Source organism: Leucopleurus acutus, assembly GCF_964270905.1.
Source record: "Leucopleurus acutus genome assembly, chromosome: 16".
NCBI lineage: Eukaryota > Metazoa > Chordata > Mammalia > Artiodactyla > Delphinidae > Leucopleurus > Leucopleurus acutus.
In genome coordinates, this window is record NC_139158.1 from 23,171,381 (window position 1) to 23,198,093 (window position 26,713).

The 26,713-nt window shown below is 44.3% G+C and overlaps 1 protein-coding gene across 1 annotated transcript in view; it reads right to left on the minus strand.

Moving 5' to 3' along the window:
* Positions 1-60: 60 nt before the first annotated feature.
* The window catches only part of TMC5 (transmembrane channel like 5), a gene marked incomplete at its 5' end in the record, with an annotated part of 39,281 nt that continues 12,628 nt past the window's right edge, over positions 61-26,713 (minus strand). Inside the window, 16 exons of the mRNA XM_082857521.1 lie at positions 61-305; positions 1,034-1,076; positions 2,447-2,551; positions 3,838-3,916; positions 4,342-4,515; positions 7,042-7,175; positions 7,353-7,428; positions 11,174-11,269; positions 12,670-12,767; positions 13,528-13,606; positions 17,779-17,930; positions 20,460-20,615; positions 21,508-21,652; positions 23,332-23,483; positions 25,655-25,903; positions 26,350-26,437. Of these exons, the coding sequence (XP_082713647.1) occupies positions 259-305; positions 1,034-1,076; positions 2,447-2,551; positions 3,838-3,916; positions 4,342-4,515; positions 7,042-7,175; positions 7,353-7,428; positions 11,174-11,269; positions 12,670-12,767; positions 13,528-13,606; positions 17,779-17,930; positions 20,460-20,615; positions 21,508-21,652; positions 23,332-23,483; positions 25,655-25,903; positions 26,350-26,437 (1,873 nt within the window). The 3' untranslated portion in view covers positions 61-258. The remainder of the gene's footprint in view (positions 306-1,033; positions 1,077-2,446; positions 2,552-3,837; positions 3,917-4,341; positions 4,516-7,041; positions 7,176-7,352; positions 7,429-11,173; positions 11,270-12,669; positions 12,768-13,527; positions 13,607-17,778; positions 17,931-20,459; positions 20,616-21,507; positions 21,653-23,331; positions 23,484-25,654; positions 25,904-26,349; positions 26,438-26,713) is intronic.

Below are 26,713 nucleotides of genomic sequence, written 5' to 3' on the forward strand. Positions count from 1 at the left end.
TAGTTCAAATATTACAACAATCTTTACTGGAAAATCTCAAATATTTTGTCTGGAAAAATCAGCAATTCAGGTGTAAAAACAACAGCAGGGAGTGCCCAATTTTACTTCTGTATTTACATTGTAGTCAGTTTCCACTCCTGGCTACAGGCTTGAATTTCCCATCTGGGAATCTCGTAAAGGCCCAGGTGTCATGGAGGAAGCTGCTCCATCTTCATCTTCTCTCCTTATTTGGTTGGTGTCTGGGTACCACAATAATTATCAGGCCTTTGGATTATCTTCTTGAACTGATCGCCTAAATCGCAGGTCTGGGTTTGATACAGGAGAAGAGAAGTTAGCACAGAGGCACACTGCCCCATATCTCCAAGGGAAAAACCAAATTAGCTTTCAAGATCCCGCAGCTTCTCAGGCCTTCCTTGCCTCCTCCTTTTAAGTTTCTTCAATTCTCTCCCTTGAACTCCCATCATTGGATGCTGTCAGTGAATGCTATTCCAAAAAGATGAATGGGTTTATTTGTTTGTTTCCTCCCCAACATTCATTCCCCTCCTGGCATCAGCCACATGTTTTCTTTGGAAAGCCACCCTTCTCCACTCTCTCAGTCCCTGTGGTCTGTATGTTTGTACCACCTGTATCTAGAGATGAGGTCTGCGACTCAGATCTGGCCAATGAAATCATCACAGTCTCTTGGCCACAGCAATTGTTTCAGATCCAATGAAACACAATGAGAATCTGGATCTCTTTCACACTAGACTTGAATCTGAGAAGATACAAGAAGCTAAGAAAGCTGTCTTGTAATTATCAGGAGATAATGTGGAAAAGAACTGAACAGAAAGAAACCAGGTTCTGCCAACATACTGTGAGACCCTGCTTCTGGCCACACCTAAAGCAAGAATTATTGTTGAGTTTTGGCTAAAGCCAATTTGGGCCAGTTCTTGCAATTGAACGAGTGACTGATACAGGAGCAGTTCTGACCCTCTGTCTTGGGACCTATCATCTGGATGAATTAGGCCTCACTCAGTGCCAGTCGGGTACTCACCTTGAGCAGCATCATGCTCTCTGACACGCAGAGGACCAGTTTGCTAAAAAAGAAGAAGACAAGAAATCTCATCACTGGAAGAGAGTGTACACCTCAGATCCGCTGCATCAGTGGTGAGACTTGTGAGACCTCACCATTTTAATATTAACAGGTGACAGATTAAGACCAAGATTCAGCCATAGAAATATCAGACATGTTTCAATTTTTATGGGCAGTGATTCCATTCATTTAATCATTCATTTCACAGATATTTACTGAGCATTTACAATATATACCAGGTAATATATTAGGACCTGCAAAGGTACACTCATAATCCTTGCCTTCAAAGGTGGGCCTCTAGATCCCTTACCTATGTTGTGCTGATGGTATTAATTTGAACAGGCAGTAAACGACATGGCAGTCTCTTCTGACAAGATCATAACTTCTAAAACTAGTAGCATTTGAATTAATGTGGGTTTACTGTTTATCCACATTTTCTAGGACACCAAGGAAGCCAGCACAGGCTTTGGTATTAGAGCAGGATTCCAGGCATCTCTTGTTAAGAATGAAATTGGTAAAAATCTTTTTAAGAGCGTGATATGGCAATATCTGTTAACATTATCATGTGCATGCCTATGGCAGATAAAACACTCACATAAAACAATTATAATAAAAAATGTTTCATTACACATCGTTTTTAGTAGTAAAAAAAAAACAAACTAAACAACCCAAATGTCCAAGTAGGTACAGACTGAAACAGTGTCTGAGATACAGTATTAAGCGGGGAGAGGGGGAGCGTTGTGTAAAATGTAACCCCTTTTTTGTAATAAATAAACAAGAATGTTAGTAGATGCATGCTTGTTTGCAGCCTGGGGGAAAGATCCGGAAGAATACACACTGAAGCATTAACCTAGTGGGGTGAGATTTCAAGCCATTTTTCATCTCAGTGGGATATATTTCTGTTTGGTTGGGTTATGGAAAGGATGCAGGCAAGCCCCACGAGGGTAGAGCCCTACTGTGGTACCATGATAACCCCAGAACCTAGAATGGGGCCAGGCATAGAACATGGTGAATGCATATTATTTATTTATTTATTTTGTGGTACGCGGGCCTCTCACTGTTGTGGCCTCTCCCACTGCGGAGCACAGGCTCCAGACGTGCAGGCTCAACGGCCATGGCTCATGGGCCCAGCCGCTCCGCGGCACGTGGGATCTTCCCGGACCGGGGCACGAACCCTTGTCCCCTGCATCGGCAGGCGGACTCTCAACCACCGCACCACCAGGGAAGCCCACGTATTATTTTTTTTAATAAAAAATACAGAAATGTTAAAACACAGAAAGTGAAGTGCCCTGATGTGATTCTGGTTTCCTGATGCACTTTTCCCAGGAGGGCAAATCTGTGTCACAGGGATCCCAAGGCGGCTTCCAGCCTCACCTCCACGTCTCTTGTGTCTGGCGTAAACAAGGCGGGGCTTGCTCTCTTCTCCATATCCTGCAGCTTGATCAGCTTTTCTATCAGGAACATTTTGTCCTTGCCCTCCTGCCAAGAAGGAAAACAAAAACAAAAACATGGAGGATGAATGATGGTGTGGGGCTGGGAAGTAAATGATGGAAAGGTTGATTTTTAGGCAGGTAGGGTCCTGGACATTGGCTTCGCCACCAGGGAAGCCCAGTTTCCTTAATTTTAAAATAGAGGTTAAAGAAATAAATGTGCTCGGGACTTCCCTGGTGGCGCAGTGGTTAAGAATCTGCCTGCCAATGCAGGGACACGGGTTCAAGCCCTGGTCCGGGAAGATTCCACATGCCGCGGAGCCACTAAGCCCGTGCGCCACAACTACTGAAGCCTGCGCGCCTACAGCCCTTGCTCCCCAGCAAGAGAAGCCACCACAATGAGAAGCCCGTGCGCAATGAAGAGTGGCCCCCGCTCGCCGCAATTAGAGAAGAACCCACTCGCAGCAATGAGGACCCAACGCAGCCAAAAATAAATAAATAAATTAAAACTTGCTAAAAAACAAGAAAAAAGAAATAAATGTGCTAAACACCACCGCAGGGTTACAAATCAGATATATCCAGAATGTGGGAACGACTACAAGACAAAAGACCTGGTTTCTCCAACAATAAATGGCAAGAGAAGCAGGAAGTGTGAACAGCTACAGATTGAAAGAAATGTAAACAACACATCAACCAAATGCAACATGTGACACTTTTTCAGATTTTGACTTGAGTAATCCTGCCGTAAAAAGGCAATGCGGGCTTCCCTTGGTGGCGCAGTGGTTGAGTCCGCCTGCCGATGCAGGGGACACGGGTTCATGCCCCGGTCCGGGAAGATCCCACATGCCGCGGAGCGGCTGGGCCGGTGAGCCATGGCCGCTGAGCCTGCGCGTCCGGAACCTGTGCTCCGCAATGGGAGAGGCCACAGCGGTGAGAGGCCCGCGTACCGCAAAAAAAAAAAGACACTTAATGGGACAGTTGGGGAAATTTGACCATTGACTGACTATAAGATGATAGTAAGGAATTACTAAATTTTCTTTTACGTGTGATGATTGGTACCGTGGTTATGTTTTTTAAAAGGGTGTATCTCTCAGGCATATAGAAGAGTCTACAGATAAAATGATATAAAGGCTAGGATTTTGCTTGAAAATAATCGAGATTTACAGCAAAGAGATAGTGTAGAGGACATAAGAGTATGCAAAGGTTAATGGTTGTCAGGGCTAGGTGGTGGGAAGGTTCATTGTACTGTTCTCTATTTTGGGCTGTGTTTGAAAATTTCCATTACAAAATGTTAAAAAGGAGGGGAGAATAACAAAGGGATCCAATGGGACTTACGTTAATGATCTGTTCATGGAGCAGTCTGATCATAATCTTCCTTCCCTCTGTGATCTGCCAGTAAAGGTAAGTGATGATTCTGGAAGAGAAGAAAAGAAAGAATGGCAGGGCTTCCCTGGTGGCGCAGTGGTTGGGAGTCCGCCTGCCGATGCGGGGGACACGGGTTCTTGCCCCGATCCAGGGGGATCCCGCATGCCGTGGAGTGGCTGGGCCCATGAGCCATGGCCACTGAGCCTGCGCATCCGGAGCCTGTGCTCCGGAATGGGAGAGGCCACAACAGTGAGAGGCCCGCGTACCGCAAAAAAAAAAAAAAAAACAGACCCCCCCCAAAAATGATAAGAAGATATTAAATAACTTTTAGAAAAATTCAAGGGCAGAGTTGGGATGACCCAGAACACTGAGCCCCACTGTCGTCTTTGCCTTCCCACCAAACAGCCCTCGGCTGCCCACATGACGTGTAGATGAGGTATTTCCCCCACTAGTTTTCCAAGGGCCCCCAATTACAATACAATGAGGGTGAGGATGAAGAAGAAGTGCACGCTGCCGACAAGGTTCTGGTAGATCCAAACGACCCACAGGTAGCTGCGACTTTGACTCAGGGTGTCAATCCACCTGTAGATGGACTCAATGAAGAAGGACAGACCTCGAAACGGGCCACAGTCAGCTGAAGGTGTCAATCTGATAAAACAAGGGACAGAGAAGCATCTCTAGTGCCAGACTCAGGTATAGTTTATTCTAGAATAGCCCAGTCATTTCTGGGCTCTGAACATGGAACCAGCAATTCTTACCTGCTCCACCCACATCCCCCTGCAAAGGAAACCCTCTCGCTCATAGCCCCAGCTGGTGTGTTTTGTTTTCGTGACCTGCACTCCAAGGACCAGCTCTTGGACAGGGGTATCACCTGATCCAACCGTAACCAATCCAAAGACCAGGCAGAGGGGTCTCAGTGGTATCCTGGCACAAAGAAATGAACTGGGACGATCAGACTCTCTTCCTTAGGAACTTGAACTAAGAAATACAAAGATGGGAGGCTGTAATCTAGGGAAGCTGGAGTTGTGGTAATAATGGCCACATGAAATCAATTGTGAACAAGCAGAAACTAGAAGGCAACAAGGAACTGGTCAGGAAGAGAGAAAAGAGGGTAAACACGGCGAGAGAGTCAAGGACATCACAGAACAGAGGAGCCTGCCCTGAAGCCGCTGAGACCCTCATGGTTCCAGTTCCACGAGTATCCTAAAAATCAACTCCCTTGTTGTGTGTTCGGTTGCTCATTCATTCTACAAAGGTTTACTGCCCTTGTACTGAGGCAGGAGATAGATGGGCTCCAGGTTAGACATTTACAAGCCGGTTTCCTTTCTATACTTCCAGATAGAAATAACAACAGGAACAGGGTGAATAGCTGGACTTTGTCTCCAGTGGACACTTTAATGGCAGGGGCAGAGAGGAGCTGAGTCCTGCCCAGATAAAGAGAACACATATTTCTGATTCTTGAGGTCACGGAGACTTCCCTGACTACATATGCACAGAAAGACTCCTTGGGGTTAAAAAGGAGGGGGCTCCACCCCATAATAGGTGATGCCAAGCCTCCCACAGGCCTCTGCGCTGGAATCCATCTTGGCTAAAAGTTGTACAAGAACTGCTCTATATAAATGACCTAACCGCCTCTTTACTGCATTCCTCCTCATTAGGGAGGACACCCACACCCTTTTCTCTCCAGGTGTGTATCTCTGCCTTGCTTCTGTCTTAAATTAAAAAAACTGTTTCCCTGTGTGCTCTCCCACTTGCTGTGCTGTGTCTCTAATAATAATCTTTGTACCTGTTTTTACAGTTTTTGCCTCCTTGAAATATTCTTGCTTTCAAACGGGGCAAGAGCCAGGGGAACTTTGCTTCTAGCCTCTAGCCCTCGCTGGTCTAGCAGCTAGGATTCCTGGTTTTCAGCCAGGCTACCCAGGTTCAAGTCCTGGGCAGGGAACTAAGATCCTCCTTCAAGCCAACGCTCACTGCTGTCTCCTTGAGATCAGTACCAGGCTCTGTGCTACATACTAAGCCCTGGAGAGTCCACTGTAAACAAGACAGACATGATACCTGCCCTCCCAGGTTCTAGTGGGAAAGATGGTCAAGCAGTGAGTATGTAATTAAACAAAGATTCAAAGGCATTTCTGACACGAACTAGGGAACGAACAAAGGAAACCACCCTGAGAGAGAGAGAGAGGAGGGGGGTGCTGACAGAAGACGAGGATGGTGGTGAAAGTCAGATCTTCAAGAGGACTTTTGAGATGAGGGTGGAAGGAAGGCCGCCAAGCAAAGGGACTGGGGAGAGCACTTCAAAGATGTAACCCCATCCCATGTGAGGAGAGGCTCCCAGGGTCCCAGGAACAGACTGAGAGCCTTGAGGCTGGAGTAGGATGGAGCCATGGGGGTGAGGTTGGAGAGGTAAGAGGGAGCCTGACCAGACAGGGCCTGTCAGTTCATTAGAGGAAGTTCTGTTCTGCATGTGGAGAGCTGCCTTCTCCCCAGCTGGGAAGCTGCAGAACTTGGAGGAAGTAAGGAAGCGTGCCGTCAAGACTGGGCACCTGGCGGGTGGTGACCCAACTTGGATATATTGCCTCCCTTGGTTGTAGCAGCATCTGTTGGTTACCAAGGCAACTTGGGTTAAACACTGAATGAAGCGTGTCTTTTTATTCTGACCTGTGGCATCTGGGGCCTTACTGATCCTGCAGAGACTGCCTTTCCCAGGGCTAGCCTACAAAGCATGCCTTTCATATGCAAACCTGAGCCCCCATCCCACCTCCAGCTCCTCTCTCGAGCGCTCACACTCTGGGCCCTGTTCCTCTGCCCCCATCACCCCAGAGTCACATACCAGCCAACTCCAGAGGGTCCCTATACCCCAGAGCCTGCTGAGATTATTCAAACTCACCACTCCTAAGCACGCTAACCCTGCCTTTCCCTTTCCTCCCCACCGAAACCACAATAAAGACTTTTGACCACGTTGACTGCTCTCTCCCTCTGCCTCTGACGGACCCTGGTGCCTCCCCATGTGACCCACCCATGGTGTGATGTGCCCCCTCCCTTTGGGGTCTGTGAGTATAACAAATTATTTTTTCAGTGGTAGTCGTCTCCTGATCTGCTGGCCTCACCATACCTGAAGAATGATAAAACCTATATGTTAAAACACGCACCCACCCCAAGTCTGCCATCTCCTACCTCCAGATGGTGATGGCCAGGGTGCACAGGGCCCCGGTGAAGGACGGGAAAAACAGCAAAAAGATGAAGACAGTCATCATCTGTGAGGCCCGCCAGGCTTTGCTCAGAGGCTGGAAATTCATCATCAGGCTGATCTGAAGAAAGAGAAGCAGTCACCTCCCTTCTGTAGCCGGAGAAGCAGGCCAGAGGGACCCCAGCCAGACACCAGCTCCCTGACACCTTTCCCAGCAGCCCCCACACCCAATTCCAGCCACCACTGGGTCACATGGGACTGAGAAAAGCCGAATGGTTCCACCTTCAGACTGACTCACATTTTTGACGTAAAACATGATGAAAAGAGTCATCATTTGGATAAAGGGCAGCAGAGGGCAGAAGAAGATTCCAATCCTATGAGAGAAAGGGGATGAGTGTCAGAGATCAGGGGAGACACAGGGAATCTGTGCGGAGGGCAGGGAAAGAGGGTGTTATGGGCTGAGTTCTGTCCCTCCGAAACTCATGTGTTGAAGTCCTAACCCAGTACCTCAGAATGCTACTGTATTTGGAGATAAGGCCTTTAAGGAGATAATTAAGGTAAAATGAGGCCACTGACCTAACAGACTCATACAGAGGGAAGAAGACCAGGTGAGGACACAGGGAGAAGGCACCATCTACAGGCCAAGGACAGAGGCCTCAGACGAAACCAACCCTGCCAACACCTTGATCTTGCATTTTGAGCCTCCAGAATTGTGAGAAAATAAATGTGTGTGGTTTAAGCCACCCGGTCTGTGGCACTTTGTTGTAGCCACCCTAGAAAACTCATACAGAGGGAGCCTGATTCCAACACAGCAAAGCAGGCAAGTCCCACCATACACAGTATCCACAGCTCTGGAAAAGAGATTTTGCAGAGAACGCTACCCACACAGCCATCAATTAAACCACCAGAGGCCTTCAGCCAGCCCTAATCCAGGTGTCCCACATGTGGGACGTGAATTCCTCCTCCCCCTTTGGCATTCAAGAAGGCCTGAAATCCTGCAGGGACAGGCATTAAACTGCATCGAGTTACAAACGACAGGCATTAAACTGCATCGAGTTACTCAGCTCTCCCCAGTGCTTCTGAGGCCAAAAGAAAAAAAAATCTCAGTTTGGTGCTAGAAGGTCCTTAAGTTCTAACGCTTTGCAACCTCCATTTCTTTAAAAAAAGAAGCAGCCTTTAGACTGAGAGCCTTGACAGACAGCAGCATCTAGCTAGATTTTTTTTTTTTTTTTTTTTGCGGTACGCGGGCCTCTCACTGTTGTGGCCTCTCCCGTTGTGGAGCACAGGCTCCAGACGCGCAGGCTCAGCGGCCATGGCTCACGGGCCCAGCTGCTCCATGGCATGTGGGATCTTCCCGGACCGGAGCACAAACCCGTGTCCCCTGCATCGGCAGGCGGACTCTCAACTACTGCACCACCAGGGAAGCCCTAGCTAGAATTTAATGACTTTTTGTGATGGGATTGATTTTATTTTTCAAATTACTTGCAATTTCTGTCAAATGATATGATTTTCCATTGATGATGATAAAGACTCATTAAAAATATATTTAAATTTTAAAAAGGCAAACAATTTAAAAGATAATATTAAGTCAAAAACAGTACAGGTGATAGATAGATATGCCCCAAAAATAGGCAGGCTGGTGTACAAAAGACTAAAGTTTGGGAAACATTTTCCTCACCTCATTTTCTACCATCATCCCTAACATACACTCAATTTCTGTCACTCTATTATCTTCTTTTAAAGCTCATCATCAAAGGCAATATTCTCCTAAAACCCACAGAGATTAAATCTATAATTGCCACAGAGAAAGGAAAAGATATGTGTGTTTCTGATTGTGCTTATTTATGATTTATTAACAAAAACCTTAAAGGCCCAGAATAATGAGCATCTCATTGTAAGCTTTCCCGCCTCGAAGCTAACACTTCCCCTGGGAATCTCTGTCGAATGGTCAATAGTATGAGGGCTCAGCCTCTAGGATTCAAAAACCTGGATACTGAATCAGATGACTTACCCACATTACTTATTAAACAACAAAAAATTTGAGTGCTCATAAGTACCATACAATCCAGCGATTCCACTTCTGTGTATATATCAAAAAGGATTGAAAACAGGGTCTCAAAGATATATCTGTACACCCATATTCATAGTAGAATTATTCACAGTAGCTAAAAAGCATAAGTAACCCTGGTGTCCACTGGCAGATGAATGGATTAACAAAATGTGGTACATACACGCAATGGAATATTATTCAACCTTAAAAAGGAAGGAAATTCTAACTAACACATGCTGTATGGATGAATCTGGAGGACATTATGCTAAGTGAAATAAACGAGTACAAAAAGATAAATTCTATGTGAGTCCACTTATATGAAGTATCTGGACTAGTCAAACTCAAAGAAACAGAAAGTAGAATGCTGGTTGCCAGGGGCTGGAGGGGAGAGGGAATGGGGAGTTGTTGATTAATGGGTACAGAGTTTCAATTTTGCAAGGTGAAAAAGTTCTGGAGATTGGTTACGCAGCAATGTGAATGTACTCAACACTACTGAACTGTACACTTACCAGTGGTTAAGATGGTAAATTTTATGTTATGTGTTTTTTACAACAATTTTTTAAAAAGAGCCCTTAAGGATAACAACAGCCATGTAATATCCCTACTTATAAACATTTCTGAATCAGTTACTCGCTAAGCACTTAATGCATACATTTTCTCATTTAATCCTTACCAAAACCCCGCAAAGTAGGTACGAGCATCGCCCCCATTTACAGATTAGAAAACCAAGGTTTAGAGAGAGTTTATGTTATTTGCCCAACGGCATTCTGTTCATTGAGATAATGTGAGTAAAAGGCCTTTGTAAACTGCCCAGTTGCCAGTGGGTGACCTGGCAGTGTGCAAATGCATCAGCTAAACTACACAAAGAAAAAGTCCTCACCACCTCCAAAAATAAATTCATTGACATTAGTGAGTTATTTGCAGATAGCCAAATCACCCAGGGCAACTTTAAAGAGCTGGAAAATAAAGCACTTTACAGTTGTATGGCACGTTGGAGATTGCAAAGCAGTTTTCTTGTATCATCTGTTTTAATCCTCAACACAATTCAAAGGCAGCTGTTATTATGTGCATTTGACAGATGAGACTGAGGCTCAGAGAAGCTCAGTGACCTCAGTGAGTAGAAGAGCCAGCCCCAGAATCCAAGTTTATTCAACTCCAAATCCCCTACTTTCAGATTAGCAACCCCCCGAAAGATGGAACCTGGCAATGTAATATGCCATGCAGAATTCTGGCATTAGCTACATCATGTTAAAATAAATAAATAAAAATAGTCACTGGCTATTGGTTTGAGTTTCTAGGTGAGCTTGTCAAAAATTTGATGCAACTAGCTGGCTATCCTCAAAACACACATGCATGCTCACACACACACACGCGCACACACACATGCACATGCACGCATACACAATTGCCAAAATTGAGCTGGCAAACCCCAAAGGCTCCAGAGGTCTACCAGGGCCCCACCACCAGGGAGTGAAGCAGATCAAGTGTAAGGCAACTTTCTCTGCCTTTATTTTCCCAGTTCTGTTGCGATATCAATACAAAGTAAAGTTTTCTACCATAAAAAACTGACAGCATAAGGGCAACAAGAAATGGCAAATCAATACTGGGGAGACAATAGTTCAAGGTGGGTCTGCAGCAAACTGGAACCACTCACCCCAGCTCAAGGCCCAGCCAATTGTTACCATAATGGGAGATGATCTAGATCTTTCCTTTTTTGGCGAGAAGTCAGAAATTTTAAATTTTATGTGAAATCCCCTGATTCTTAAATACTGGTGGTTAATTCAAATTTTTAGAAAAAGCACTGCATCGGACAAGAAAAACACACTTGCAGGCTGGATACGGCCCGGGGCCCTCCAGGTTAGGAATCCCTGCTCTATGTTGATTCTTGGCTGAAGTCCTCATAAAGGAAAAGAACAGTCTGGGACATGAATTCATGGTTCTCAGACTGGCTGGATTTGGTATCACCTATGCAGCTTTGGAAAACCACAGATTCTGGGCATTGCCACCAAAATGCCTAGTCCACGGTCGGGCTGGAACCACTGGGCAAGCCAAAGATTGTCAAAACTTACCACACCAGAGTTTGTGAGTAGATCAGTTCTAGGACATTCCTGGCAATGTCAAACTCCTGTCGGCCAAGACTTGTGATGAGCCGCAGCCCAATGAGTCTGTGAAAATGTCATGAGTTTAGTGCCCAAACCATCAAGTCCCTCTTTCAAAAGATTCCTCACAGTGGAAAAAGGAGGACAAATCCTCACCAGTTTGGAATAAAGTCATAAGTTCCCTTGCAAATTTCTGAAAATTCCAAGTATGAGCATGGTTTTGAAGAAATAATTGAGGGAAAATGGAATTAACACAATGCATTCCAATGGAGGTACTGCTAAAGTGGTTCAAAAAAATTCTAGAGAACATTATTTAAATTATCCCAACTACTATTCAAACAGATAATGAATTTAAAATAGGTATTATTTAAATAAGATAATTATTTAAATTATCCCAACTATTATCTTGTTTATACCACCTTTTGCTTGTTAAACCTTTTTTTTCAGGGACCAAACTCAGCACTCTCAACCCAAATAAATGAAATTTTTCAGCTTTCAGTTACTGCTATTGAGTTAATGGTGTTTCCCAGTTTTCTAAGTCCACAAGGAGGAGCCCTACATCCCCATTTATTCTGAAGAAACTTGAGACCACTTTGATTTTTTTTCTTATGGAGGAATTGCCAGTAAAAAACTGTTGTAAAAAATAAACAAAACAACAACAACAACAAAAAACTTCTCACCTTTATGTCCAGACCCTGGACAGAGGCTGAACTAAAAGTGAGTTTGGGCAAACTGAGTGAGGAAATTTGGCTTTCAACCTACCCACTGAGGAAGGAATCAGTATTATGCCATGCTATCTTATCACTAGGGCAATTTGCAAAAATAAGTAAATGTCTATTAGGAATGAGATGCTCATAATATTATTATAAAATAAATGAATAAATAAAAGAGGACCACACATGGGCCAATGATGACATTGCCCTAATCCTGCACACCTGGAGTCTAAAATAAAAATTCGTGCATTAATTAAATTCAACGAAAGCAATGAGATAAATCTATAGGTACAGGCATGGAAAGATGACAAGGCATACTGACAGAATTAGTAAGAGCAAACTCCGTGGCGATTTTGCAGTGTGACCCCATTTTTGTCTTTGAAAATTATATAGTATACACACACACAAAGCAGTGCATAGACAAATCTGGAGGAATATACATAGACTAGAATATTAAAATGGTCTATTGTGGATAAGATTTCAAATGACTCTCTGTTTCTGTGTTTAATTTCTAGAACTTTCTCAGGAGATTGCATAGGGCCAATTGAACTAAATGAACTTTGACAACAGGACTGTCAGGTCAAGATGAAATTTCAGTTAATTCAGAAGAAAACAATATTTCAAAGGACAATAGGCAGACTTAGAACAACATACACTTAGAGTACAGAAGGGACCCACACTTCATGCTCAGCCAGGACTATGGCTCTGGTTACAACGTCAGATATAATTACTCGGAGACAAACAAATATTTACCTCCTCAGGAACTCCCCCAGGAGGGAATCAGTTAAAGAGAACACAAAATCCATGAGAAGGAGCCGGTAGATTTCTTGGCCAATGAGGGTTTCCCAACACTGGAAGGCAAACAAGATTTGGGATGTGGGAGGAGGCTGTTGTCTCCACTTAGTTCCCATCTGTTCCTGGCCCCCTGTGCTCCTAAGAATGTGGCTGGTGGCTTAGTTTGACTGAGTTTTTGTGTGCCCAGAAAAGCAGACCCACTCTCAACAGAAATGCACCTTTAGGGTGAATTTGTTTTCAAGAATGTTTATTCTCTTCCTGTGCTCCTTCTTCCCCCATTAAGGCTTGCCCTCCTCAGGTACCCAAACTTTCCCTTCTCACTAGCTCTCCCCTTTAACATTTTTCTTCTTTGTTCTATGCCTTCTGGATCCCGTTTCTTAACCAAGGAGAGCAGGAGGTGTCAATGGCGAATAATGCCTCCACTCCTTTTGCTTATTAACCTTATGAAAAATCAATTAATATCTTCTTGATTAAGAAAGTGGCCTAGAGGTTTAGCAGACCAGCACAAACGGGAAGGTTGAATTAATCAGCTTATGAAACTGGTGGTTAGCTACCTCTGCAGGAAGTCAGTGCTATGAGCTGATGGATTGAGAGCTTTTAGATTTGGCTGAATGAGGAAAGTTTCAGGTGTACAGCCCAAGGATGGATGGAAGAATGGATGGATGATTAGATGAATAGGTGGATAAGTAGATGGACAGATGGATGGAAAAATAACATGATATCTGCTCTAATATCATAAGCAGAAGCTCTTGAGAAACTCACTTCCTCCCTGGCGGTCAAAGGCAAGCTTAAGGCAAAACAGCATGGAAATCTCACCTCTTCACCAGCCAGGGCCACAGTGTTGATCCAATAGTAACAAAGAATTCCAACGATTGATAATTTCAGAAGGATATTTCTAAAAAACAGAAGCAAAAACAACTACCATTACCCTCCACAGCAGTCATCAGTGCTGTTTGCCAATATTTCCTTTGGGGCATACGGTAGGATGGAAATTCCTGCCCCCCTGTGGTTGAGTGGGGCTATATGGCCAGATCTGGCAAATGAGTTGTGAGCAGAAATGATGTATGTCATTTTGTGTCACTTCTAGACTAGAGCATTTAAATGCCAGTGAGACTCTTCAAGACTCACTGTCTTCCCTCTGGAATGACAATCAGAAGTATTTGAGATGGTTGCTGCAATCTCAGCCTGGACCCCTGAGTGACTAACACGAGCAGAAATCCCCTGCCAATCCACGATGGGCATGTAGCATGGACAAGAAATAAACATTTGTATTCTAGACCACTGAGAGCTCGAGGTGGGGGATATTTGTTACCACAGTTTCACCTCATTTATTCTGACTGATACACCTTCTTTTAGGTATCTCCAAACTACCTGATTTCATTTCTCACTGTAACAGTAGTACATACACATACTATTCATCAGGTGCTACCATGGACAGTAAACGTGCTAAGCACTTTATCAAATCATCCCTCTTCATCTTTACAACTCTATCATCAGGTAGGTGGTATTTTATGCCTATCTTACCGATGAGGAAACTGAAACGCAGAGAGATGAAATAACTTGTATGAGATCACACTGTTTAGGGGGATGTTAAAGGTTCAAACCGAGGACCATCTGATTGAACAGCCTGAGGTCTTAAACCCAGTCACTCTGCCTAAATCAATACCTTCTGGTTTTAAGAAGTCTTCAGCCTTGGTGTGTCAAGAATCATGCACCACTAGACCAGTGATTCTCAAAGTGTGGTCCCCAGACCAGCAGTAGCATCTGTAAACTTGTTAGAAAGGCACACTTTCTAGCCCCAACCCGGATCTGCTGAATCAGAAACTCTGGGGTTGGGGCCCAGCAATCCCTCCAGGTAATTCTGGTGCATGCTAAAAGTAGAGAGCCATTGCGCTAGACAACATTGTGAAGAAAGGGACAGGATCTGTCTTTTCAACTCCAGATCCCAAACCTCTTACCCAGTGCTTAGCCTATAGTAGACCCTCAATAGCGACTGGATTAACACCTTAGTATACAGTGATACTGTGATTTACAATAATATGTGTTTGGTCTTCTTTCCCTTTTCTGGCACTGAGCTCCTAAAGCCGTTGGAACTTTCTAAATGAGGAGAGCTATCAAGGTGCCTTTTGTTATATTAATGAAGTGACTCTTGGGAAGCCCCGAGGTCTATTAAGGTTAGGGGCTGGTTGTCATGACAACCAATCCTGTGATTAGAAGGTCTGAACTCAGCTTGCCTATCTCAGACTCCAGGGAGGGGAGAGGGGCTGGAGATTGAGTTCAACCACCAGTGGCCAATCATTTAATCAATCACGTCTATGTAATGAAGCCTCCATAAAAACCCAAAAGGAGGGGCTTCAGAGAGCTTCCGGATTGGTGACAGGACAATATTTGGAGAGAGTGGAAGTCTCTGAGAGGGCAAGGAATCTCCGCACCCCTTCCCCAAACCTTGCCCTACATATCTCTTCTACCTGGCTGTCCCTGAGTTATATCTTTTTATAATAAAGCAGTAATCTAGTAAGTAAAGTGTTTCTCTGAATTATGTGGGCCGCTCTAGCAAACTAATCAAACCTGAGGAGAAGTTCGTTGGAACCTCCGATCTCTAGCTAGTCGGTCAGAATCCCGGGTGACCACATGGATTTGCGACTGGCATCTGAAGTAGGGGTGGGGGCAGTCTTGTGGGACTGAGCCCTTACCTTGTGGGATCTGACGCTATCTCCAGGTAGATAGTGTCAGAGTTGAATTAAATTATAGGACACCAACTGATAGTGGAGAATGGCTTAGTGATGTGGGAAAACCCCACACATCAGAATGGGTGTCAGAACTTTATGTACATTTACTGCAGTATAACTCCAGGTTAAACTAGAAAACACACTCTTCTAAGCCGAGAGAAGCTTATCATAGGTCAGAATGATTGTCTATTTCTGAGCTTTCTCATTTTCTCTGCGTGTACAGAAGATCTTAAATATTTTATGAAGCAATACGTAGGGCTAATATATATTAAAAGAGAATGAATCTCTGTTGGGATCAGAAAAATGCAAATTAGATAAAGGGATTACATCAAAATGACACACTGAGCATACATGCCTACCACCTCTCTATCCAAATTCCATTGAAATGATAGAAAAGTTAAAAGCTAAAAGACCCATAAAGGAGAGGAAAACACGTCACCAAGGACAGACCAGATATACAGAGGAATTCATGGAAAATAGAAAGCAGAAATAAAAATATGAAAAGATTAAAGAAAGATGAAAATATCAAAAGGGGTTGGAGAAAACCCCAGTTTAAAACAAATTTGGCAGAGGACTTCCTCAGAGCTTGTGGTAGTTCTGAGGATGCCCGGAGCACAGAGACAGCAGATACGAAGTGTCTGGAAAGGGCAGCTGGGTGATTATTTGACCATGCCAGATTTCAGAAAACCTCAAAGCAACACCTGCAGACCTCAGAGAGGTAGTTAGAATACAGAGTCTTTGGTCCACTCAAACCCACATTCAAGTAGAAAGGCAAAATAAAAGACATGTGGGAACGCGGAAGTACTTAGAAGGCTGACCATACTGATATCTACTCTAAAATGATGTCTTATCGTCTGTTGTAAAACGAGGAAGTTGTAAGTAGGATACATTTAACAAACACTGGTGAGCAAAGAAGCCAGTCAAACCTAACGTGTATGTCCAAAAAAATTGCTTTATGCCCCTGAATTGTACATTTAAAATGGTTTCTTTAACCACACACACAAAATCCCAATTGTTTCTAACCATTGAAAGGAGGCCCCCAGACGTGTAGGGTGGGTAGAAGTGAAGGCTTTCTCAGATTTTTTTCTTCAGGAGAATAATACATATATAGATTAACTCTAAACATCAATCTTAGAAGTCAGCCAACTTTTTCTGTGAAAGGCCAGACAGTAAATATTTTTGACCTTGCAGGCCATACAGTCTGTGTCCCAACTCTGCAGTTGTAGCAGGAAAGCAGCCATAGATAATACGTCACCACTGGACATGGCTGCACTCCAATAAGACTTTATTTATGAAAATGGGAGGCAGGCTGGGCCTGCAGGCTGTAGTTTGCTAACTGCTGATCTAAAACATATATGTGTATATATGTGTATGCGTGTGTTAATATATGCTTGTTACAAATTTAAGGGTAACAGAAATGTTTAAGATCTGTATGAAGAAACTATAAACATAGACATAAGCATAGATATGCTATTCCAGGAGCAAGGAATGGCCAGTGCAAAGGTCCTGAGGTGGGTAGGCAGTTTGGCATGTTTGTGAACAATCAGAAGGTGAGTAAGGCTCGGGGCACTGAGGAAGGAGGGGGGGAAGCAGAAAATGAAGTTGGAGAGCTGGCCAGGAGCCAGATCTCAGAGGCCATGGTAAGGTAATGGCTCTGGAATTGATCAGTAAAGAAAGTCAGTCTGCATGTACAGCCTTATCATTATAAACACCACCGTAACCAGGAACTGGCCAGGGCACTAGCCAGGAAGAAGCAATAAGGACACAATTTGGGTAGTTTTATACTCTGTTTATCAAAACTGTGGGGTCACCTCTAGCACATACAGTGCCTTTGTGGGAATCACAACAAGCCACCCCTTCCCAGCCAATGAATTGCCAAAAAGCAACCCCTCCACTTCCATTTGGGTGGATGAACTACAAAAATGCCCCTGTTCCTCCCGGATGATTCAGTGGGTGGGTACTCAGCCTCACCGTTTGACTCATCGGAACACTGGATGATATCAGTCCCCACACAATGCCTTAGCCAAGAACATTTGTGCAGTGCACAACCTGCCCATCTGTACATCTCATAACTGAGAACTATGTTAATCCTCAGGCTGGGAGCAATTAGGAAAGATAAGCTATTACTCTGAGCAAAAGGCAGATGTACTCAATAACTGTATTTCCTCAGGGCCCTTTGGACTTCATGGCTATTAACCCATACCATAAAAACACACTTTATTCTTGAAATTCTTTCTGGAAAACAGAACTTTGATACTTGAGTGTAACCCTTTCTAGCTTCCATCCATTTCCCTCCATAAAAATGGAAGCTGGTGTGGGGAGTAATAGCCACACTTACCGGATCAGGAGGCTGTAGACTTCGTGCCTTGGCATCTCATAGCGCTCCACCAGCCTGAACACGGAGTAGAAGCGAGGCATGACCAGGTTGATGCAGGACACAACGAAAGGCAGTAACAGTACCGCCCCGGGGTTCCTGTGGTTCGCCAGGAACTACAGGGGATGGAGGGAGAGAATCAAGATGCCAACTGTACACTGGACCCCTCTCTGCCTGACTCAGAAGACCCTCCCACTCCCATCGTCACGATGGGAAAACCGCAGAAGTAGATCCTCTGAGGTTAGCTATTATGGTACCATTTATCCAGCACTTACCCTGGGCCGAGAATTACCCACATGATGCTTTAATTCCCACTACAGCCCAGCAGGTGGGTGTTAATAGACTTAACTGATGGACAACCTGAGGCTCAGAGAGGTGAAGATACTTGCCCAGGGTCACCCAGCTAGGAAGTGGCAGATTCGAACCCTGGTCTATCAGACTCAGGGACCTGAGCTCCAACAGCCATTCTGTGACTTTACTTTCCTTACCAAGAGGTTTGGAAGAATGAGAATGTGCTCCTGGCCTTTGGAGCAAAAGCTTGAGTCACTGAAGCTACCACACAAGGGAATTTCTCCTCCCCTCTCCTGCATGCCCTCGTTCATTTCACCCGGCTTCGCCTGTCCTCAGGTGCTGAATTAGGGGCAAGGGGAGCCTCTGCTAGCACCTGCTGCACATTTGTACGAGGGTCAGAGGGGTGCCCCTGCCTTCAGGTGTTTGGCTGGAGGGAAGCCTGGGCTGCCCCTCTGCCAGACGCCCTTGGGGTAAGGGATTCCAGTGGATTTATTTGATGTCTGACAATTGCCCATTCCCCACCCCCAGGCCTGACTCTGCCTCTATCTACCTCTGGATGGTTTTGAAAGCACCACACGTAATTCTGGCAGTGTCTTTGGAGCCAGAGTAACCTAGGGTCAAATGCTGCCCCCCTCCCCATGCTTATAAGCTGCAAGGTTTCGAACCAGATGCATAGCTTCTCTGAGCCTCTGTGCCAGTCTGCATGATAGGGAGATTATCACGTAACCCACAGAGACACTGTAAGAATTAAGTGAGACCAAATAAGGGAACGTCTAGCCGCAGGGCTGCTAAACGACACAGCTGGGGGCACCATTCACGAGAAACTGTAGCTGCCAGTGAATGCGACCCCTGGAGTTGTGCAGAGGGTTGATCCTGCCTGGCACAGGAAGATGTTCAAACAATGGGAATGATTCCACTTCTACCTCCTCTCCTCCTTAGATGCCCTCCTTCACTTCAGGTGAGTGTGAAGCAAACCTTCCAGGTCAAGGAGAAACTCAGAAGTCTCCTTTATACCTACAACTGCCCTGTCACAGCTTCCACCCTAGGTAGGCAGTGCCAGACCCCACAGGACTGTGATTCAATTTTGTCTCTTTCAGAACAATACTTAATATGGTTGATGACAAAGCCTTAGGTTTATATAATCTCACACCCATTTTCCTGCTGGCTCCTTTGGTATTTCATCCATTGGGTTGAGCGCCTACTATGTACCAGGTATTGGGCCAGGTGCCTGGCTATTCTTCTGAAGAGACAGATGCATAAACAAGCATTTTCGATGCTGCATGTGACCAGCGCACAGGGAAAGACTGCAGAGTCAGGCACACCTAACTCAATCTAGTAAAGGTAGTGATGCTGAGAAGACTTCCTGGAGGAAGTGTCACTCACGCTGAGGTCTAGAGGAAGAAAAGGAGGAGTTTGCCAGATGAAGGGAAGTGGGGGAGGGCAGTGCAGGATGAATGTTTCCCATCCAGAGATGAGGAAAAACATGGTGTGTTCAGGGAACTATGGACACACCATTTAGTGTTGCTGGTGTGAGATATGGGTGGCTGTGAGGTGTTGAGGCTAGAGATGTGGGCAGGGGTCACATCACAAAAGATCTATCAATCATGCCATGGAGGATAGATTTTATATTTAGAGTAATGGGAAGCCATTAAAGAAAGTGACACAATCAGACCAACCTGCACCACAATTCTAGGGGTTGGCAAAATGGGCTAAAATTAGCCCCATTTCCCAGAAGACTGAAATCTACAGAAAAACAGTACTTTGTCCAGCCAGCCAATTAGTCTCAGAGTTCATATCATTAAAAAAAAAAGAAAGAAAGAAAAAGCTAACATTCCTTCAATCACCCACGGTACCAGGCACTAAATAGACTCTCCATGTAACTTTTCTCTAGTTCTGACCACACACCTGCACAGCAGGTATTCCCAGTTTACAGGTAAGGAATCCCGGGCCTTAGAAAGAGTAAATCACTTGCCAGATTCCATTGGTTCACAATACTTACTGAGTGTCTACTCGGTGCCAGGGGCTATGAGAGACATTAGGGATATAATAATAAAGGAGGAAACCAGAACCTGATCCCAGGCCTGCGGCCAAAGTTCCCATCTCTCCACTAGCCCAGCTTCCCACTCTGAGGTGTGCGCACGCGTCACCTGGGGATGTTCTTGTGATGCAGATCATGGGTCAAGGGAGGGACCCAGGATTCTGCATTTTTTAGCAAACTTCCCGCTGGTGCGGATGCTGCTGGCCACGACCCCAGTTTGAGTGGCGGGCTCTCCCCTCCCCTCCCCCTCCTGCATCCCGACCCTTCACCTGCTTCTCTGTGCTCTGGACCCTGGAGTTCCTGCCTCTCTGGTTACCTCTGTGTTGTTCTCAGCCAGGCAGTAAACGGCTACACAGCAGGCAACGGTCACTCCAGTAGAGACAACCCAGGCTGCCAGGTGGGCAGAGAAGCGAATCAACTGCTGATTGAGTGTTAACTTGACATTCTCCTGACGGATTTCTGACAGGTTCTCCTGTAAACACAAGGAAGTCAAGTTCACCCGCAGACCCACTCCACTGTCAGCAAAGATTCCCCCCCAGGTCTTGCTGCCCCTAGTGACACAAATCCACCCCAGATCCACAGGAAAGAGGGGGTAAGTGCACAAGGAACTTGGATTAGGAGACCTGTGGGAAAATCTCGAATGGGCAAGACCCCCATCACTTCATTAAATACATTTTCCATCTCAGAGAAACAGAGATTGGGACCATGATCTTGGGAAAATACATTGAGGCCACAGAACCTCCTTGAAGAATAAGGCTGTGTGTCTGCACCAGGGAACCCTCTTGTCAAAGCCCCTTCGTTTATAAATTCTGCTTGCCCTTTTTTTTTTTTTGCCATTTTTTTCTATGGACCGGGGTTTGTCAAACTTAGCGCTATTGTCATTCAGAGTTTGATAATTCTGTGACAGGGAGCCTGTCCTGTGCACTGCAGAATGTTGAGCAGCGTCCCTGGCCTCTACTCACGAGGTGCCAGGAGTACACACTCCCTGGCTGCAACAACCAAAGAAGCCTCCAGACGTTGCCATGTGTCCCCAGGGCAAAACCACTCCGAGTTGAAAACCACTGGATAAAACTTTAAACCCGGAACTGTGAGGTCGAGAAGTATTTACATTTAGACCTTTGTTATAAATTGTTAAACTGCCCTCCCGCAAGCTTGTATCAATAACAAAGACACCACGTTGTGTGAAAATGTCCATTTCCCTACACCGTCACCAGCCCTGGGCATTTAAAATAGTTTTGGGTTTTTTTTGCCAATATCATGGAGAATAAAACATAATTCATTAGTACTTTAAGAAAAGTTACAGACATATTGAAGGAGGAAAGATGACTGGCCATGGGAAGGGGTGTAAAGCTAGCTTGCCTCACCCTTATCTCAGTGCTCAGATTCTTCTGTTTCAGCTTCACAGCGCTGTTATGAGTGACAGTGAAATCCCAGCAAAAGATGAGTTTAGCAATCCCTCTGGAGTAAATGTGTGGGTTAATGAAGTTGTTCCGGAAATACCTGGCCATGCTAGGGAAGGCAGGAACCAAAACACCCAGAGGTTATTAGGACAGGCATTGGGGGTGCAGGGAGTATAGCAAAGAAGAGTCCCATCATTAATGGTGAAAGGCAACATGGAAGAGTTAGCCCCAAGTTCTTCTGGAACAGGGCAACAGCAAACAGAGTAGTCAGGAGTGCTGGCTTTGGGATCTGACTTTGTAATCCCAGATTGCCAGCTGGGGGATTTTGTCATTTTAATTGTTCTGACCCTCAGCTTCCACCTCCATATAATGGGGAGAATAATAGTTCACACCTCACAGAGTTATTATGGGGTTTGTATTAGTTTCTGCTATAACAAATTGCCCCAAACTTACTGGCTTAAAACAGCACTTATTTATTCTTACTGGAGGTCAGAAATCAGAAAATGGGTCTAAAATCAAGGTATTGGCAGAGTTGTATTCCTTCTGGACACTTTAAGGGAGAATATGTTTCCCTGCCTTTTCCCAGCATCTAGAGGCTGCCTACATTCCCTGGTTTGTGGCGCCTTCATCTTCAAAGCCAGAAGAGTAGCATATTCCACTTTCTCTCTGACTTTGACCCTCCTGCCTCCCACTTTCAAGGACTTTGGGATTACATTAGCCCATTTTAAGATCCTTAATTTCATCAATCAAAATGCCTTTTGCCAGATAAGGTAACATATTCATAGGTTCTGGGGATTAGGACATGGACATCTTTCAAAGGGGGAGCATTATTCAGCCCACCACAAGTCAATGTAACCCTCAGGGCAGTACGCACACGATAAAGGCAGCTGTTATTATCATGGAGATGTCAGTAGGATTCAGTGAAATCCGGCCCAGGAAGCACTTAGCACTAAGCCTGGCATGTAAAAAATGCTGAGTAAAATGGACATTACCTTTCCAAAATTTGCCACCACTGAGTAATAACAGCTTAAGAAACAGAAACATTTCCTAGTGTGATAGGACAAAAACAATCTTATTTTATTTTGGATTATTGTGCTGGCAGTGAGGTTGTTATGGGATGAATTGTATCCTCTAAAAATTAATATGTTGACGTACTAACTCCTAGTACCTGAGAAATTGACTGTATTTGGAGATAGGGTCTTTACAGAGGTAATTAAGTTAAAGTGAGATCATTTAGGTGAGCCCTAATCCAGTATGGCTAGTGCCCTTATAAGAAGGGCATTAGGACTCAGATATGCACCAAGGGCGGATCACATGAGGACACAGTGAGAAGGCAGCTGTCCGCAAGCCAAGGAGAGAGGCCCAGGAGAAACCAACCCTGCTGACACCTTGAACTTGGACTTCTAGCCTCCAGAATTTGAGAAGAAAAATTTTTGTTGTTTAAGCCCCCTGGTCTGTGGTACTTTGTTTCAAAGACCTAGTAAACAATAGGTTTAACAGATTGAACATCTGTACCTCCTCTTTGACAATTGTCAGTTGACAACGGTCAGTCAAAACTACTTGAGTCATTGCATCCTTATTTTCAGACTGACCAATTTCTTTAAAAGCACATGAAAACTTCTCTTCCTCTATCCCAACTTATACTTTATGTTCTAGGACAAGGAATGATAAGACAGCAATAGAAAGTTGAAATTTCAGAGAAACTGTTTCTCCAGTAACTTTTGAGTCTCTTGAATTTTGCCTAAATCTAAAAACAGCTTAGAATCAGAAAATGCAGACATTCTATACCTGAAGAGCAAACTGAAAAAGCAGACAACCAAGCATGCTCCGACTGTGAAGATGTAGGCCAACTGCATGTTGTAGGAGGTCCCACTACTCCCATGCTGGTTTTCAGTATTGGTGTAAAAGCCGTAGTACATCACTGTGTCCCTAAAATAACCCTGAAAGGGACAATAAACCACAGGTCAGGTGGATCTCTTGAGAAAACAATGAATGACTATGGTCTGCACAGTTGACCTCTTCCATATGCAAGAAGCCTGCACTGGTCAGTGTAGACATTTTGTTTGCCAGGAAAGAGGCACCCAAGGCCACTGAGAACCTAGACATCTTATCACTAGGCTCTCAGAGGTGGAAAGGAATCTCAAACCAACATAACTTTACAATGGAGGGACCCAGCGATCACCACCCAGACCCAGTGACCAAGCCAAGCATGATTAAAAGCAGGCCAGCCAGCCATTATGTGCCTCTGTCCTCTAACAAGTATTATGGTCAAACAGGTTTAAAACGAAACAAATCAAGCCTTTAGGTCTAGATTTCAATTTACAAGAAATAAGGAGTCTGTGTAAATTAGAGGAACAAATTAGAGAGACCCGGAGGAAACAATTTGACTATTGCAGAAGGTAGAACATTGGAATCTGCATGACAACTGGCCTGGTTTCTGCAATAAGCCCATGTCAAGAAAAAAGGAGGAAGGGACTGAGGATATCATTCTAGATTAATAAAGACTTCAGAGAAAAACAACTGAACGCAAAGAGAGTGTGGTCTTTGCTTGGATCCTGGCCTGAACAAAAAGCTATGAAAGACATTTGGGGGACAACTGGGAAAATATGAATATGGTCTGGATTTTAGATGATATTAACTTTTAATATTGCTAGGTGTGATAATGTATATGCCTGCAGGAAAATGTCCTTGTTGTCCAGAGATGCATGTTGAAGAAATTCAGCTGATGTCTGTGATTTACTGTAAAATACTTCAAAAAACAAATTTGGGAGAATGGTAGCAATGTAAAATCTACGTAGTGGGTCTTTGGGTGTTTATTTTACTACTCTTTATTTTCCTGTATGTTTGAAATTTTTCATAATAAAATGTTTCATATATACAAATATACACAATAATGAGGAAAAAGTGAAGGATAAATTGACACAATAATTCCATTTGAATGTGTCTATCCCAAGGAAAAAAAATTTTAACAGAAAAAGAAAAAAGAAAGATGAATGGAGGAACCTTACTGTGAATGCTCTACTACAAGAGTAGGCAAACTCTTTCTGTAAAGAGCTAGATAGTAAATATCTTGGGCTTGGCCAGCCCATAACTGCTCACCTCTGCTATTGTAGCAGGAAAGCAGCACAGACACGGAAACAAATGGTTGTGGCTGTGTTCCAACAGAACTTAACCGAAAAGACACCGAAATTTGAATTTCATATAAATTTTATGTTTCACAAAATGTTATCTTTCTTTTCATTTTTTTCCAACCATTTAAAAACATGGAAACCAATCTTATTTTGCAGGCTATACAGATTTGGTTCTTGGGCTGTAGTTTGTCTATCCACAGAATCTCAGTGGCAGAAATCGCTTCTAGAAGGTAAACTCACAAGGCAGGGGCTATGTGCTTCAGTAGGCAGCTGGGTAGATATACCGTGGTTGTTAATAAAAAGAATAATACGGATGTATATCCATGCTCAAGATTCATAGTAACGCAAAAAAAAAAAAAATGTTGCAAAGCAAGATTTGTAGTATCTCATCTTCTTTTATTTAAAAAAAAAAAGTTTAACTATCTATCTACCTATGTATCTATGACTGTATAGAAAGAAAAATGGTGGACAGAGGTACACTCCAAACTGGAGAGTTAGACAAAAGAAGGAGGATAAGATAGACTTTCTCTTAGTTTGCTCTCTTCTGTACTAGGAATTTTTTTTTTAAGGAGGACTGTATTTTGTAGAAAGAAAAGAAAGAAAGAAAAGGTAGATCTGTGAACATCAATATGAGATGTCCACCACATATTAGGTGGAAGAAAGCAAGTCGTAGGCAGTCTATAGGAATAATTCATCTTTTGTTAAAAAAAAGAGATGCGTATGTCCATGCACAATGTGTCCATTTGTGTGCAGAGAAGAGGATTCTGGACAACAAAAACTGTTAACATGTTCACCTCACGAGACAGAAATTCTACTAGGCTGTGTATATGTTACTTTGGGGGGAAAAAAGAAATCATTTTAAACACCCTCTTTCCCCATCAGTTGACTCCCAGGTAAAACGAGAGGCCTGGAAGGGTGACGGGCAGACCTGTGCCTGCGTCTCCAAGGTGTGAACTCTGGGCAGGGGATGGTGCACTTACAGCCCCAGTTAAAAATTCCAGTCCAGTGAATTGGAGGTGGTTCTTCTCGGCCATGGTTAACTGAGGGATTATGATGAAGCTGAAGGTCACAATGAACAAGAAAATGTTGAATTTCAAAAGCCACCTCAGAAAGTTGAAATAGGAGAGGACGCTGGTGCCGAACTTGCCTCCGATGACCTTGAGCGTCTTCTGCCACAGGCTGATGGAATTGAACAGTTCCGACAGACTGTTCTTGGATCTCCGGTATGCCTGCGGGTAGACACAACGTGCGCGGCTGGACCGTCCCTCAACAAATATCTACTGAGCAGGCTGCATAATAGCGACAATGGCCACTGTTTCCAGAGCGGTATGATGTGCCAGGCGCCACCCTCGACGCGTTTGCAAACGGTATCTCATTTAATCCGCAGGACCACCCCCTAAGGTGAGTGCTATTATTTATTACCTTCCCAGGTTTGCTAGTGAGGGTGACACTCACAGTGGCTAAGTTGCCCAGATAACTCAGCAACCTCTTAGGCCTTCCCATGCCTGCCTGTTTTCCCCACACCCAGACTGACCCAGTTTCTACGTCTTTTAAGGAAACAACCGTGAACTTTGGCTCCTCCTCCCTGTGGGTCCCTTCTCATCCTTACTCTCCCACCTCCCTGGTTTCACCCTACTCTGTGCCCATTTACTGACTGCGGTAAAGACCGATTTACCAATGAAATGGAATTCAGACACTGAGCACAGCCGTTGAACTCCAGGATACGACGGGGCTGCTTACTTTTCTCTTTGTCAACCATTTTCCTGTGGGAAAGAGCAGAAGAAAGTGAGAGACATCAACGTTGTTTTGCATTCATTCCCCAAATATTTCCTGAGCGCCTGAGATGTGCCAGGCATGGTCCCAGGGGGTGAGGTAGAGACGGATTTCCCCAGCTCATGGAGCAGACATCTTGGTTGGAAGAGAAAGAAAATAAACAATAAATATAGAAATAGAGTGGGTAAATGATATAGGATAATAGAAGGTGAGTTGTACTATGGGAAAGAAAATCGAAAAACAGAGTAAGGAGGTGGGAAATGCTG